At 58.2% G+C, this 16,589-nt stretch overlaps 1 protein-coding gene across 8 annotated transcripts in view; it reads right to left on the bottom strand.

Annotated features, from left to right (window-relative positions):
- RBM19 (RNA binding motif protein 19) overlaps positions 1 to 16,589 on the bottom strand; it is a 138,585-nt gene that overhangs the window by 15,964 nt on the left and 106,032 nt on the right. For 2 of the 8 annotated variants that reach the window (XM_073790139.1, XM_073790136.1), the window contains exon 24: positions 2,459 to 2,569. The exons of 2 other annotated variants lie outside the window; for them this stretch is intronic. In XM_073790139.1, the coding sequence (XP_073646240.1) occupies positions 2,472 to 2,569 (98 nt within the window). In that variant the 3' untranslated portion in view covers positions 2,459 to 2,471. Of the gene's footprint in view, positions 1 to 1,165; positions 2,570 to 16,589 lie in introns of those variants that run through there. 4 more of the 8 variants (XM_073790140.1, XM_073790135.1, XM_073790138.1 and 1 more) reach the window with 3 other exon arrangements.

Below are 16,589 nucleotides of genomic sequence, written 5' to 3'. Positions count from 1 at the left end.
GTGAGGGCCAGGTGTGGCACGAAGGTGGGGTGATGGGTACCCCCCGAGATCTCTAGGGGAGTTGAAGTGACTGCTTCCATTTGCTTATGGGGGAGCCCTTCCCCCCGAGACAGTAAGCCCCCAGGGTTGGGGGTACAGACGACAGGGTGGGACGGGCAGGCAGGAGGGAAGGGGCCACAGTCTCCCTGCGTGCAGCTGGCTGAGCGGCTGGTGGCTTTCCCGCCTGCTGCGCCCTCAGGCCATGGGCTTCGCGACCCCCTCGCTCCTCTGCTGGTCCTGAGCTTTCTCTGGGCTCGGGCCAGGGCTTGCTTGCTTTTTCTTCTGGACGCAGGGAAGACAGTAAAGCATGAAGGTCAAGAAAGACCCGAGGCCCTGGGGTCAGATTCACCTCCTGCAGGTGCCTGAAGCTCTCTGGGCCTCACAATACCCCCGGTATATGGAGGTGCTGTTAGCACCATCCCATTTTAAAGATGAGAAGACTGAGGAATCGAAGGTTAAGTCACTGGCCCACACTCACAAGGCTGGCGAGTGGTGGATGTTACCAGGAACCCAGAATGGTCTGAATGCAGAGCCCGAGCTGGCATGGCAACAGCAGGAGGTGGTGAATTCCGATCTGGGGACATTCTAGTACCCTCAGTGAAGCCGGTGCCAATGTCGCCTCCTCCCGTGCCAGGCCCACGGGTCTGCAATCTTCTTTAACCAGAAGAATCCACGTGGCCCTTAACGGGACAAGCAGTGGGGAGGGAGGGGGTGGACCCCAGCCCTGTCATCCCTGGGACCCACGGAAACTTGGGAGCCTGGTCACCCGAGGGACCCCACGCAGGCTCTACGGTCTGATGTCGGGGAAACACCTCACTATAAAAGCTGGGATGTGAGCCACTCCGGGTCTGTGTCTTTTGCTTCCATTGTGTCCCAGGGATAACCTAGGATGGATCAGGAAGCACCTGCCCCCCAGGGAGCTGGGGACACGCTCAGCCTTGCAGGACTGTCAGCGCTGTGTGGTCTTGCTTGGATTCCAGGCCACTCCGAAAACTGCTTGGTGTGGACTGAAACCTCCTCCCAGAAAAATACACAGACCAAATTTTACACAGCAAGTCAGAAGATCCCTGGGCTCTCACTCGGGGCCCAGCTGCCCCAAATGAAGAAGGACAAAAACGCTGACGAGTGCTTGCTCTGGGCTTTACTTGGACTGGCTGATGTAGTCCGAGCACCATCTCTGAGGTAGGTACTAGATCACCCCCATTTTATAGAAAGAGAAGCTGAGGGTCAGAGGGGACCTCGCCGGTCCAAAGTCACACAGCTGGGGTTCAGACCCAGGGCAGACGGGTTATAGCTCTTTCCTCTCTACCATCCCCCTCCTGGTGTGAATCTCCAGGCGGGAGTGGGTGTGGGCACCCCAGGTCTGGGATGAGCCTTGGGACGCTGCTTGCCAGGGCTGGGGACCTGTTTGCATTTCACGGCGTCCCCAGCCTGTGAGTAGAGGGCGTCTGCCGTTAGCGACACAGCCGGGCTCAACCAATGAGCCGGTGTCTGGGTTTGGAGCTTGGTGCTTCGTGAGGGGCCCCATGGTCAGCACGGACGGAAGACGCTCTTGTGACTGAACCAGGGCCCGTGGTCCCAAGTGGTGAGGAAGGGGCAGGACAGAGGCCACGTCCCAGGCTGTGAGCAGTCCCTTGGAGAGACGGAGGCGGGAACTCCAGCTTAGCAGCCCTGGAGGGGGAGCGAGAACAGAAGCTTCTGGAGCCCGCCTCACACGCTCAGCACTGTTCCTGGCGTTCTTCACGATTATTACATTTCTTTCTCGCTAAAGCCCTCTGAGGTGGGAACCAGTTATTGAGGAGGCTGGGCCCAGGGAGCTGAGCTGACTTGGCAGGGTCCCCAGTCTGTGCTGGGTGGAGCGGGGCTTCATGCCCAAAGCGCCCAACTCCAGAGAGCTGCCTTCAGCCTGGTGAGTGTTCCGGGCTCGTGGGCAGTGGGGCCCGAGGGTCCTTGCGCCCATGTAGCTGCGCACCCCGGGGCAAGCCCTGAAGTCCCCCTGCACCCTGGCCTTCGCGCCAGCACGATGAGGCACTGTCTGCATCTCAGGGTTGCTGGGAGGAGAAGCAAGAGGGGGAACTTGTGCGGGAACCGCCAATGGCTGGGCTGGACGCAGGGCTCGGTGGTTTCTGCCACTTCCAGATCCTCGTGCTGCCACGAGGGCCTGCCCGGCGCGGTGGCATCCTGCGCCTGTTCTCTGGCCCTGCAGTGCTGGGCGCAGAGCAGGCGCAGTCAGTGCCTGGGGCCCGGGATGCCCGGGCAGTGGGCTGAGGCCATCGTCCCCTCCGACCTTGGACCAGTGGAGGGCGGGGCTGCCTGCTGCTGCTGCCCCACCGGGCGGTGCGGCCCGCCCGGCCCCCGTGGTAGGGGGTGCAGAGCCGGAGCGGCTGTGCCCCGTCCCCAGGGCTCTGCAGCCACGTACCCTCGGCGCCAGCTCACGGCTGAAGGGTCTGCTCGTCACCGCCGTCCTCACTGTCTTCCAGCTGCTCCAGGATCTCGTCCAACACCACAGACCGCTTTTTCTTTGGGGGTTCTGCGGGAGCCCAGATGGCAAGAGAGGAGAAAAGAACAGCCGAGAGGGTTGGGAGTCAGAAAGAGAGAGACGACAGAGAGGGAGAGGGAAGGGGAGAGCAAACAGGGAGCAGGGGGAGGGGATTCAGGAAGGGACAGAGGGAAGGGGTGGGAGGTAGGAGAGCAGGTACAGACCCAGGGTGGGGGTGGGGAGATGAGACAGAAGAAATAAGCAAAGACAAGAGGGGGAAGGAGCATCAAAGGAGGTATGAGAAAGGGGAAGAGAGCACAGAGCGGGAGACAGAGAAACACGGAGGCTTAGTCTCTACTTCACCAGGGGGCAGCCTCTCCCCCAGCCCTGTCGGCCACCCCTGCCCATCTTCCACCCACCGAGGAAAGAAGGGAGGAAGGCCCTTCCCGGCAGGTCAGAGGTTAGCGAGTCTCTGCCTGATGTAGGGGGAGCCAGAACCTCCAGAGAGGCCAAGTAAAGCGAGGGCAGGGGTTGGGAAACAAGTTCCTGTCCTCTTGGAGTCGCAGACTCTTAATGGTATAGTAGGTGGCTGGCATACAGTAGGTGTTTAGTAAATGCTGGGTGACTGGATGCTCAAGGACTCCAGATGAGGCATGGAGGGAAAAACAATTAGAGATGGCTTTAGAGAAGAGGGGCATTTGACCTGGGCTTTGAAGAATGCAGAGGAGTTCTCTGTGAGGAGACGGGGAAGGGGAGGTAGATGCACAGTGTGAAAGGGCATGGTGGGCTCGGCAAAATATATGTCCCCAGGGTGCCAAACACTATTGATTATCTGCTCTGTGCTATGGCTCTTATCTTCTCAACAATCCCATGGGGAGGTATTATTACCTCTCACAGGTGAGAGCACTGAAGCAAAGACAGGTAAGTCTAAGGTCACTCAGCTAGGAAGTGAGGAAACCAGGACCCAAGACACACCAAAGCCCACCGTCTTTCCTCTTTTCATAAAAGTCTCAGGTGCTGCCCAGAGACTGCCAGGGAGACAAAGGGTGGAGGGGGGAGGTGTGCAGGTCCTCTCGGCCCTCCAGGAAGGGAATGGGGTGGGGGTGGGAGGGGGAAGGCTCTGGGCTTAGATTGACTCTGTCAGTCCCTCTGCTGTCTAACCAGTCATTCATGGTCAGCCTCACCCCCAGATAACGCTGGGCTTGTTTTGAGGCAGCTGTCGGATGCTGTCCCAATAGCCTCTCCTTCCCTGGTTCAAACAACACCTCCTCTGTGAAGTCCTCCGGGTGGGCCAAATTGCCACTGCGATCCTTAGCTGCCACCTCCCCACTGGGTCTGGGGCTCCTGCAGGCAGCGGGTCTCCCCAGAGCCTAGCCCAACGCTCGCCCTCGAGATGCAGCATCTTGGGTCTCTTCCAGGTGGTCTTGGACAAGTGACTTGACCTCTTTGAGGCTATTTCTCCATCTCATTCCTAAGAACCTGACCCGGACGCTGACCCTTCTCCTCTTCTCCGCAGCTAACTGCCTGACCCGAGCACTCGCACCTTCTCAGTGGACTCTGCTTCCGCCCTCACCCTCAGGGCCACCTATTCCCCCGCCAACAGCAGCCCGAGGGATCCTTCCAGGACAGGCTCTCCTGCTCCGCTCCGGGAGCTCTCCGTGGTCATCTCGAGGCACTGCCTGGGCCGGGCCCTCCCAGGCCCGTGAAGTGCGCTCCCACCTGGAGACCCCTGCTCCCCCGTCCCCTCCTCAGAGGACTCCCCTGGCCGCTGTCGACAGGTCCCCGCTCTCCAAGCCCGCCTCGCCCCATAGCACTTCTCACTACCCGGCGGGCGCTTCTTCATCTGGGGACAGAGCTACCCCATTCACGGCCGTGTCTCCTGCCTCAGCGCACTGCCTAGCACCTAGTGGGTGCCTGTGAGCAGCTGTTGAACGAGGGGATGAGCGAATGGGGCAGAAAGCGGGGACGCGGAGGGGCTGGCCCCTCGGGGAGGGTGAGGAAGGGGTGGGAGGCCCGCCCGGCCGGAGCCTCAGGCCATCATCACCATGTTGTTAGTCATGAGGAGGGAGGGGGACAGGAGGGGCTGGGGCGGACACCTGCTTCCTTCGCCCCCGCCGCCCCCTCTGGGTTTCCAAATAATTGCCGGAAGTGCGCAGCGGTCTCTGGAACTTGGACCTTTGGGCAGGTAGTAGGAGCCGGGAAACAGAAGGGCGGCAAACTAGGACCTGCGGGCCTGTCACTGCCCCCCCCCGCCCCCCAGAGGCTAACGATGGGATAGGTTTGGGCTCCTGGACGGCTGCCCCCGCTCTCCTTGGCAGAATTTTTGTTCTTTCCCACGGCTTGAGCATGACTCTGAGACTGGCAAGGGGGCAGGTGCCAGGCACACGGGTGGCTCTTACCCAGCTGGCCCAGGAGCACCGCGCAGGCGGTGACTGGGGCGTGAACTCCGGGTGCCCCCAGTGGCCAGCACAGAGCACCCCTCGGGCACCAGCCCACCTCGGGGACCTTTCAGAGAAGCACGGCCCAGGGTCACCAGGGGCCTGGCCAGCTCCGAGGGCCTCTCTGTCACCGGAACATCCCGAGCGCTGCACTGGCCTGGCTCCACCACACTGTGAGCCAGACTGCGAGAGACCGTCCCAGGGCTCAGCACACAGTAGGTGCTCTGTCATCATTTGTTGAACATAAAAATGGATGAATGAATGATTGAGTGAATGAATGAAAAGGGGCACCAATGTGGGTAACTTTTAAAAAGTAAAACTGCAGTTGTCGGGACAGCAAACAAACAAATGGAGTGGCAGGAAGAGAGGCACCATGACTGGGGAAACTGAGGCCCAGAGGGAGGGGCGACATAGCTGGAAGAGGAAACACACAGGACGGGCACTTAACAAGTGGTGTCTCACCTTAGTTTCATAAACCCTCCGGAGGCTGGTGTCATCACCCCCATTTCATGGGTGGGAAAACGGAGGTGCAGAGGAGCATACAGACCGGAGGTGCCCCCCCGCCCCCAGCTAACACGTGGCAGCCCCTGGATTCCGCCTCAGACGGTCTAGTTTGCAACCCACGCATGCTCTGTGCTGAGCTCTGTGGCATCTCCCGAGGGGCCCTGCCTGGGGGCGGGGCCAAGATCACGCAGGACCCTGTGGTGACAGGGCGTGTGGCCACTGCGTCTGGCTTTGACCATTCCCGAGCTGGGTGACCTTGGGCAGGGCATGTGCCCCGTCCGAGATTCAACCCCTCACGTATAACGTGGGGGGACGGGGCTGTTCCACCACCCCTCCCTTCTCTGTGGCTGCCTTCTGCTGCCATCCTGACTCCCCGGGAGGTGAGGGCTCCTTCTTCCTGCAAAAGCCCTTCAGAGCCCCCTGACTTGTCCCCAGCACCTATTGTAACTGTGCTCAGGAACAGGGGGCACTGACCCGACAGCCCAGGCATGGACTGGCTGTGAGGCTGTGAGCAGCAGACTTAGCCCTTCTGGGCCTCAGTTTCCTCATCTGTAATATGGGGCCACTAGGAATGCCTACCTCCTGGGGCTGTGGTGAGCACTGAGGAGAGAAAAGAGCAATGCCAGCACCTGGTCAGGCTCCATGACGGTGCTGCGACCACCATCTTTGTTACTACTGCTCATGTCAGAGGTGTTGATTTAATGTGTCCCTCTGCCATTAGGCCAGGGAGTGCCAGCAGGGCAGGGGCTGTCACAGGAAGGTTGGTACACAGTAGGTGAGCAATAAATAGTTGTCCAGTAAGGGAATGAAGTGATTTGGCTGGTCAAGGCCAAAGCAGGTATGGTTCCCCCTCCTCCAGCTGGAAACCAGAGGCACAGGGGTCTCCACTGACAGCTGTGGGGTGAGTGGCAGGCAAGTCGTTAGCGACCAGCTGACTCCATGACACCCAGAAGTCAGACAGTCTGAGGTCCCAGTTCTGCCACTTAACGCTCAGTGACCTTGGGCAGGTCACTTGTATTCTTGGGGTCTCGGCTGCCTGTCTGTACATTGGGGGTGGAGACGCGACCTCCCGGGGCGGCGGCAAGGATCAGTGAGTTCACTCACGGAGCCTGGCGCCCCAAGGGCTTGGTACCCTGGGGCCTGGTGTATCTGGCTCAGGCTGGGGCCCCCAGCACCGCCCCGCCCCCCAGAGGACACGTCAGGCCCCGAGTCCCCACCAGACAACACCCAGCAACCACCCCCCCCACAGGCCCCATCCGCACGCGCAGCGCCCTGCTTGCCGGGAACAGCTGCTGAAATCCCATCTCCCCGACATCAAAAGCCTCAGTGGGTTTTCACCGAACAAACATAATGCAGAACCAGAGAAAGGTGTAAAATAAATAAACGAAACAAGCTGTGCGCTCTCTTTCAGTATCACAGCTGCACCCGGAGATAAACAACAAATGAATGTCACCAAACATCAACACCCAAGAAATTAACTTGACAAAAAGCTCAGCCGTCCCCCAGCAACCCCCCAGTCCTGCCCCCGTCCCCCTCCCCACTCTCCAGCCACCATTTTGCATTTCTGGAGTTCCCATCTAATGATTTTATTTTTCAATTAATTCCTTGACAGAACGCCAGCCCGCATCTCTCTCCCGTCCCTGGCTGGCGCCGGCGCCCTGTGCACAAGGCACGGGCAGGCAGGCGGGCGGGGGGCTGTCGGGAGGACAGGGCAAAGCTTCAGGGCTGGTCGGGGAGGAGGGGATCCTGAAAGGAACCCTGAGAGGAGGCAGCTGTGACCGGCCGGGGCGGCCGGGCTCGGAGTTGATGGCGTTGCCGGCTGTAGCCAGGCTGCCCCGCCCGGAGGCAAGCCTGCCGCCCCCCGGCTGAGCCACCTGGGGCCGAGGCCTCCCCTCTCTGTGCTCAGTCTCGGTAGTTACTGAACAGCACCCAGCTCCTGGGGTCCCAAAGGGCGTTAGAAGGGCACAGATGAAGGCCTTTACAACAGCACCCGGCACGCAGGAGCCGCGGGGGAGAGGTGACGCCCTTACTGTCGTTAATGGGTACTGTTCCTGAGAGCGCGTGGGCAGGTCACTTCCCTCCTCCATAAAATGGGGATGGCAGTACCGGCCCTCGACAGATGCGGCGGCCGCGGTGGGCGCCCCCCTCCTGACGGTCACGTACGGCGTTAGCGGGCAGCTCTGGGGCGTATTCATAGCTCCCCGCCTGGAGGGCCAGGAGCTTTCTCTGGCCACAGGGGCACACGTGGCCCTGGCACAGGGTAGGCTGGAAGTGTTGGAGATTTCAGCCCCCTGGAGAAATGTCCCAGCTCCCTCGACTCCAAGGGACAGTTCTGGGGCAGGTGCCACACGGCTCCCAGGGGTCCCTGTGGCCTGCATCCCCCAAACTGGCTCCCCTCCTAGCTGGTCAGGGGCTGCTTCCAGGGAACCCAAACTAAGACACCATTGTCTACAGGTGACCAATTGGAATGAAGCAGGCCTCAGCCGGCAGGCCCACTGAAGGGCATCTGGATTTGCTGACATCACGGAACGTTCAAAAAACCCTTAGTTACTAATATGGAAACACAAGACAGGCTACACAAGAATCTCCACTTCTAGTTTCTCTCGAAACTGGCTGATCCGGCCACACTGGGCCCATGTCCCCACCTAAGGATAGCCGATGGGGTGTGTGCCAGTTGCCCCTGGAGATGGGAGGTCTCGTTTATTTGGGTGTTTTCTAGCTGTTCCTGGAGGTCCCGAGCTTGCTACTCCCCGAGACAAAGGGCAGGCGAGGCCTTGGCAAACCGTAAAGTGCAGGCCCGTGTAGCAGGTTTCCCCTGTTAAAACCGTACCTGAGGCGACTCCGACAGGCTGGGGGGGAGGGGGGAGGGGGAGCAGGTGGCCCCTCTCTCCGGTCTGTCCCTCGAGGGGAGGAGAGGAAGGAGGTTAGGGTTGAGAGTGGAGGGTGGGATTCCAGGCTGGGACAAGGCACCACAGCCTTCGGACTCAGTGGCCTGCTGCCCCAGGCCATCGGGGGGCACAAGCAACCTGCAGTCCCCACCCTTGGGGACGTTACGGTGCTGGAGACACAGGATGTGGGTCTTGCGAGGGGCCGGCACCCTGAGGGCTGGCCTGGCGTGTGAGGCTGCCTGCTCCTGGGTCCCCCTGCCTCCCAGGCTCCAGGCTGGCAGCCCCCATGGGCAAAACCCTCAGATACCGCGACGGGTCTGCCTCCCAGGGCTCTGTTCACAGCAGGCACGCACTAGATGATCACAGAATAAAGGGCGCTCTTTAGAGAGGATCAGCCTGGCTCCTAAGACCAAACGCGTGGCCCTTGCTCGGCACCAGGAGGTGTTTCATGGATGTGCCTTTGCAGAACACAGCTGGTCCCCCAAGAACCAGGCATGATCCGAAAGCCCCTGCTCGGGGCTGGCAGACGGGAGACTGGGCCCCAGGCCCACCTCTGCACCTCAAGGATTTAAGGGAGCCTCTTAACTCCTTTCCTCGGTGTTCCTGTTTGTTAACTGGGAACAGTGCCTGCTCTCCTGATCTCAGGCCTTGAGGGTTCCAGCCCTCAGTCATTCACAGCAAACAGTCATTGAATATATACTATGTGCCAGGCCTGGTGCCAGGGATACTGCCGCCAAAGGAGAAACTGAGCCAGTAGCCACGGGGGCCGTGCTGGGGTCCCAGGGCGGGCAGAGCTGGGCTCTGAGCTCTGTCACTCACTGGTCCCAGGCCATCGGATCGAGTTGCTCTCTGTAGAAAGCGTGTGGCAGTAGTGCCCGCCACAAGAAGCGTCAACAGATAAGGCTTGGGTGCACACAGAGCTGTTGAGTCATGTTAAAAGTAACAACGCAGGTGTCGTCCAAGGACACCCAGAGAGCGGGCGGTACTCAGGAAACTGGGAACCTAGCAGGCTGAGCCGGGGCCGACTGTACACGAAGGCAGAGAAGCCAGCATCCCCGGGCTTTGAGCCCAGCTTCTTTGGGCTCCAGGCATGGGCTGGGTGTGGACTCACTCACAGGTCTCCCACGAGCCAGGTGACATTACTGTCCCATCTTCCAGGTGCATAAGCAGCTGTTCTAGGGCTTGGGGAAGACTCCCCCGAATGGGGCCTTGAGCACAGATCAGGCTGGTCCCAGGGTCTTCCCGTCACCCCACGGCGATGCCTGTGGTCCCGTGGCTCAGCTGCCCGCCCTGCGGGGGGGACGCCAGCCCAGACTCCTCAGAAGGAACTTCTCAACAGGGAAGGCGTGAAACAGACTCAGGCCGCGTGGCAGCGGCCCAGTGCCTGCATCAGCCATCTTTTCAAGAAGCTATTGGTTCCCAACCCACGGCCTGATAGAATCGTCTGGGAAACCTCAGATACCTGGACCCTACCCCCAGAGGTTCTGATGCAAATGGCCTGGGGTGGACGTTGGCTATTGAGACAGCCGTGACTACAGCCGTTATGAATCACAGTGCTAAGGACTCTGGCTCCTGGGAAGCAGGAAGCCCCGGGGCAGCCTGGCGGGTTCATCTTGCTCTGTGCTCTGGGCATCCAGGGCACACAGGAGTTCCAGGTGGCCGGGCTGGCGGCTCTCCATCCACCAGGGCTGCTGAAGGTGCCCGGCCTGGATTATTGTGGGTTCAGCCCTGGTAGGGCCGTGGGGCCACTAAGCCTGGGGGCTCTGGGGCTTGGTGCTGCATGCGTCTGCATTAGTTACAGATGCTGGAGTGGCCTGTGTGGGCCGGGGAGGCAGGGGAGTGTCCAGGAGAAGGTGACTCATTGCAGAGGACAAAAGAAAAAGAAACCAGGAGAGGCTGGAAGGCGCCCCCCACCGCTCCCCACCCCACTCTCCTGTCTCGGGCTCGGAGGGATCTCCCCATTTCTAGGGGCTTGGTCGACATTAACTACCTGTCCCTTTCCTCTTGGCAAAGGCCCTGGGTTGGGAGTAGAGGCTAAAAAGAAAGAATCAATTACATCGTCTCGAGGGGCCAAGGTGGGATGCTGTCTGCACTAGAATCTGTAAGTGCGAATGTGATGGAGTTAAACGGTCTGGGTGGGTGACTATAGGGAGGGCTGCGGACTGCGGCAAAAGAAGAAGAAGAAGAAAAAAAAGCCCATGTAACTCGACCCCAGCTACTCTATGTGAATGTAGGACCTTGGGTGGTCAGACCTGATTTTTCAAGAGAGGCCATAATCTTGACTTTCAGGTCAAATCCTCTGATAGCAAAATAGGGACAATTAATTAAAACAAAACACTTTTTCTCCCCCTTATCTTCTATGCAAAATAAAGATCTGTGATCTCAGCCGACAGCTCACCAGTGCAGCCTCTGGTTTACTTTTTCTCTACTCTCTGTCTACAGAACCCCACTAGTTTCACTTGTGGTCATGAAGCAGCAATAACAACTTCCTCGTCTGTGTGTTTTCCTTGGGTTTCTCAGGCCTGGGCCAGCCTACAGTTCAGAAACAAACCTGGCCACCCTCTGTCACCAGCCACAACCCTGGAGGCAAGTCCACCCTCCTCCTGACCCTATTTCCAGCACTCTGGTCCCCAGGTCCCCGAACCCTCATCCAATCCGGGCCCAGCCCCTTCCCCTCCCAAGTTGCTCTGAAATTCTCCTTCTGTCAGTTTAATTCCATGATCAATGAGGAAGAGCAGGAGAAATGGCCCGGCACAGCTGGCTTCCCCGTTAGCCCTAGCAGGGATTCCTGGCCTCAGTGGCGACAGCCGAGTGAAATGTTTGCAGAACGCAGAGAACACAAGTCAATAACAATTTAGCGGGATTGGGAGCAAGTACCTTCCCCGCACGGACAGCCGCTCCCGGGGGAAGGGGGAGAGAGTGTGCAGGATATTGCCGAAGCGCTTGGAAATATTTCCAAAACACCACTCAAAGAGGCTCGGGGAGTGGGGGGTGGAAGGAGGGAGGAGTGGGAGGGGGTGACCTGGAGGACAAGGACACCTGCTCCACCTTGCTCCAGGCCCCCCCCAGCCTCCCTAGCACCTCTGCAGGGAGAAGCATTCGGCTCTCTGAACCTGGCTCCCTGGCCACAGCTCAGCCATTTGCACCATTGCTAGCAGTTGCCACCGAGGAGCCACCTTGACTCCGGCTTCTTGATTTTTCTTCTCTCGATTCTGCCTGCATCAGCTGGGGTGGCCTGGGGCATGTGACAAAGAGTGGGTCTCCCGGCCGGTTTCAACCTCTCTCCTGCTGCTACCCACCGACAGGGCTGGGAGCAGAAGGAAGAACAGATTCAGCACCCTGGACAGGGGCGGGCACCCGCTTCCAAGGGGGCAGGGGTGCAACACCTCCTGGGTGGCCCCGGGTGCCCATAGTGACCTTTCCTCTGTCAGGACCCTTTGTGGCAATCCGGGACAGCCCTCCCTCACCTGTCTTCTGCTGGAGCCTCTGACAGCTCTGGAGGAAGGGCTGCCACAGCAAAGCCTTACGGAGGGAATGCAAGGCACCCAAATGGAGGAATAAAAACGAGGCGAGGGGAGCCTATAGGAACCTTCTGTCTCCAGGTAGCTGGAAAGATCCATGGCAGAGGGATATTTTGAATAATAATCTCTGTGACTTCACATACTTGCTTGAACTTTCCTGAGTGTGATTTTTAAAGCCCGATGGTTATGTTTTCAGGGCCATGATCAGTGAGGCATATTTGCAAGGGCTGGCATGGGGATCATGGGCTCTCCTGGTCCCCAGTCTTTTGAAAGTGTGCCGTCCTGTGAATGATTAAGTTATGGGCGGGGGGGGGGGGGGTTGGTGAACTGTTGCAGGCTTTAAATATCATCTGTATGCTGATGACTTCCAAATTTATATCTCAGCCCAGACTTCGCTCCTGAGCTCCCAACTCATAGATCTATCTGCTTGACATCCCACGGGGAGTCCTAATAGGTGTCTCAAACCCCGTGCGGCCGGATCACTCCCGCCCCCACCCACTCTTCCCAGCTTCCAGGGCCTCATCATCACGCAGCACCACCATCCTGTGAGTGGCTCGCTCTGAGCAAAACTCTCTGTACTGGCCTTAATTTCCCTCCTGCCTCCCAGAAGTCTGGCCAGCTCTACTTTTACCACATATGCTCAATCCACTGGCTTCTTTCCACCCTTCCTGTCTCTGTCCCTGCTCAGACTACCGCCGTGGCTTGCTGGGACGACCATAGTGGGACTCTTATTCCATGTTCTTACTCCTCTACAATGCATGCCCCATGCAGCAGCGAGGATGAGGGATGGAGTGTAAACCGGGCCATGGCACTCCTCTTTCTAAATCTTCGAGGGATTTCCCACTGTATCTTGAATAAACGCCAGGCTCCCTGCCCCACCCCACAAGACCCCACCAGGGAGCCCTTCTGGCCTCTGCAGCTTTGTTTCCAACCACTCTCCACCCTGGACTCATTCTCTAGTCACAAGAGCATGCTTCTGAGCATGCTTCTGCCCCAGGGCCTTTGCACCTGCGGCTCCCACTGCTCGGAATGATTTCCTCCCAGATCCTGGGCTGGCTGGCTTCTTTGGATCACACAGAAACACTGACTCCTCGGAAAGACTTTTTCCAACCACCACATTTGGAATCTCTCCTCCCTCTTCACACTCCTGAGTGTATGATGTTATCTTTTTGCATTTCCTCCACAGGGCTTGCGATCACCATAACTTTCTCATTATTACCGTTTTTTTTTTTAAATCATTCATCTCCCCCACTCAAATACTAGCTCCATGAAGGCAGGCACCTTCTCTCTTGCTTGCCGCTTTGTCCTCAGTACTGAATAAGGCTGGATAATTAGACGATCAATGGAGAATTGAGTGAGTGAATGAATGAAGTGGGAAGCAAGGCACTGCGGCTTCTGTTCCAGGAAGTGCTGGGGATTCTTTTTTTTAAATAAATGTATTTATTTATTTTTGGCTGCACTGGGTCTTCGTTGCTGCACGTGGGCTTTCTCTAGTTGCGGCGAGCGAGGGCTACTCTTTGTTGCGGTGCATGGGCTTCTCGTTGTGGTGGCTTCTCTTGTTGTGAAGCACAGGCTCTAGGCGCGTGGGCTCCAGTAGTTGTGGCACGCGGGCTCAGTAGTTGTGGCTCGTGGGCTCTAGAGCGCAGGCTCAGTAGTTGTGGCGCACGGGCCTACTTGCTCCGCGGCATGTGGGATCTTCCCGGACCGGGGCTTGAACCCGTGTCCCCTGCATTGGCAGGCGGATTCTTAACCACTGCGCCACCAGGGAAGCCCGAGCTGGGGATTTTTAAGCAGAGGACTCTAGCTGGGAGGATGCGGGTGGGGTTATGATGCCTCTAGAATTGTACGTTCTCTGAGAAAGGGGGGTTATGTGGGAGGAATTAGCCACCCGTGGCTTCAGACAAAAGAAGGGCAGCCATCTCACAAGCCCTAGGGGCTGTAAACTTCTTCTGTAAAAGGGGAGATAGTAAATATTTTAGGGCTTTGCAGGCCACACTGTCTCTGTCACAGCTACTCAACTCTGTCCTCACAGGGCGAAGACACAGCTAGAGACGCTACGTGAAAAACGGGCATGGCTGTGTTCCCCCCAAAAGCTTTATTTACAAAAGTAGGCTGCAGGCTGAATCTGGCTGTGGGGCTGTAGTTTGTAACCACGGCCCTACCTGGGCTGTGGAGCCCAGATCCAATAAAAGGGGGGATAATTTGAAATTTAGGAACTGCTGGGGGTCTAGGGAGTGGCTAAATACGGTGCGCTGTTCCGTAGTGTGCAGAGCTGTGTGCCCTCAGGCAAGTTACTAGACCCCTCTGGGGCTCAGTTTGCACCTCAGAAAAGTGGGAACAGCACTTCTTCTAAGGAGCTGCAAGGCTAAAATGAGAGTGCATGAAACCACCTGGCAATGTCCCCTGCACGCAGTATGTCCTCGACCGAGCTCTCTCCTGTTTTCTTTTTCTCCTGACTTCACCTTTAAAAAGAAGGCACACAACTGCCTCTTCCAGACTAGTGGTGTTTCGAGGGTCAAGGTTAGCGCCACCTGGCTGCACACCATGCAGGGCCCCTCTTGCAGTGCCCAGTACATAGCTGACGCTCCACTAGGACGGGCCCTTCTGACGATCAGGACTTTTATCTGTTCGTTTATTCACCCCACCGATTGTTACTGAGCACCTGCTCTGCGCTAGATGCAGGGCCAAGGCAGTGGGCGTGGAGAGGGCCTTGTTCCCTGGAGGATAAAGCCTCTCGGGGAGCAGGGAGGTGAAACCCCCACACACGTGAACACAAAGTTCAAGGGAGACGAGGTACACGGTGCCACAAGGGAACTTTCGGGGAAAAGTAGAATCTCTGACACTTTGGCTGAGATCTGAATCACGGGGGGCTGGGGGCCAGGCCGACGGGGCAAGGGCCCCAGGAGTCGGGCTCCCTCCTTCCTGGCTAGGAGGGCCACCGTGCTGGAGGCCAGTGACCGATGGGACAGGCGCCCATCGTCTGGGCCTGAAGATGGCAGATCTCGCATCCCAGCCTGGCCTGGTTTGGCCGAGGGTGGGGGCGGGCGGACAGGCGGGCGACGGCGGCGCTGCCAGCCACTTGCCATGCCGGTCATGTCTGCGCTCCCAGCTCCGGAGGTGAAAGATGCAGCCGCTAACCACAGCCCATCAGTCCTCCCAGCTGGAATAAGACAATGCCGGGAAGCAGAGCCATGCTCCCGGCCCAATAAAAGCCTGTTTGCCCAGGCCTCCCCGGCTGTGCCCGCTGGAAAACAGAGGGCTGTGTGGGCGGGTTGCTTCCGTACCATTATACTCTGTCAGCGGCGCTCGCAGGTACTGCGGCCTGCCAGGGCCCTGAAAGCTGCTCGATGCCGCGATGCCGCGACCCTGCTGGTTTGTAACACGCTCGGGAAGAAAAGGACACAGCCAGTGGCCGACTTTCCTCTTTCTTCCCTCTGCGCTCTCTCCTTTCACCCGCCCGCACCGAGGCACTGAAGTACAGCACTTCACCTGCCGGGGGCTGCCGAGTAGCAGCTGAGAAGGCTGATTCCGGGGGCCGGGAAGGAAGGCAGGGAGAGGACGGGGAGAGGGGAGGGCGGTTCTGTGGAAGAGGGCCACCTTGCCCTTCCCTCGGCCCAAGCACCGCTGTCTGGGGTCAAGGGCTTTGCCTATCCAGGGCAGCTTTTTGAACAACTTTCAAAGAGCTGCCCTCGGTTGTTTCATTTGATGGGCATTTCGTAAGCATCAACTCGCAAGGGAATATCTGAGGACCGCCGTGATACCGGGACAGTGGGCGAAATGAAGACCCTCCTGCTGGGGAGCGGGTGCCGGGAGGGGGGCTTTGAAAAGAGTTTTGGCCGCGGACAGGGAGCCTAGAGAAGTGGCGACGTCCAGACTGGGTGCTGAGTGTTTAGTTCCCACAACTGCCTCGGAAAGCAAGACATCACGCCCTTTTACCAGCGAGGAATCCCCTTCCTCCCCCTTGCTGTTACTGTGTACTAATTAAGAGCCTACCACGTGCCAGGCCTGGGGACAGGTGGCATCTACAGATGCAAACGTACCGTCCTGAGCACTGCCCAGGTGACGGGCTATTCATTCTCATTCATTCTTCCTCCCTCCCTCTCTCTCTCACACGTTCCTTATTGTCCGGGCTTCTAAAAACTGCGGTTCTTCTTTATGTCTCATTCCTCCACCCAGAGAGCATCCTCCCTCGGCCTGGCTCCACCGGAATGCAAGGAAAACAGGGAGTGTTCTTGGTGGCCCAGAGAAGGAAGAAGCATTCGCGCCTTGCAGGGGAGGGGCGGATAAGTAATACTTGCTGCTTTCTCACTGTGCACCGAGAGCTTTAGAGACCTCATCTCCTGTAAGCCCCCCAATTCCCCTATGAGGTAGGCACCCTAGTCCCGCTGTACAGATGACAAAGCTGAGGCCGAGTGACTTACCTGAGGTAACAGAACGGACATGAGGACACACACTAGGGAGGAACGTTAAGGGGTAGTGGTGCCTAGCTGCTCATATGAAGCCAGCAGGATGGCTAAAAGTCCAGGTCTGACTCCTGACTTGGCCACTAGTAGCTGGGCGCCCCTGGGGAAATCATCTGCCCTCTCTGTGCCTCAATTTTCTCGTCTGGATAATGACGGTATTTACCTCCCAGGATTCTGCAGGATTAATACCTGTGAAAGCCCCACAGATAGTACCTGGCGTGGAGCGAGGCTTAACAGATGAAAGTTGTCATGGTAAT

This window comes from Tursiops truncatus, chromosome 13 (assembly GCF_011762595.2).
Source record: "Tursiops truncatus isolate mTurTru1 chromosome 13, mTurTru1.mat.Y, whole genome shotgun sequence".
NCBI classification, from domain to species: domain Eukaryota; kingdom Metazoa; phylum Chordata; class Mammalia; order Artiodactyla; family Delphinidae; genus Tursiops; species Tursiops truncatus.
Note: the sequence above shows the minus strand (reverse complement) of the source record. Positions and strands in the feature narration are given on the sequence as shown.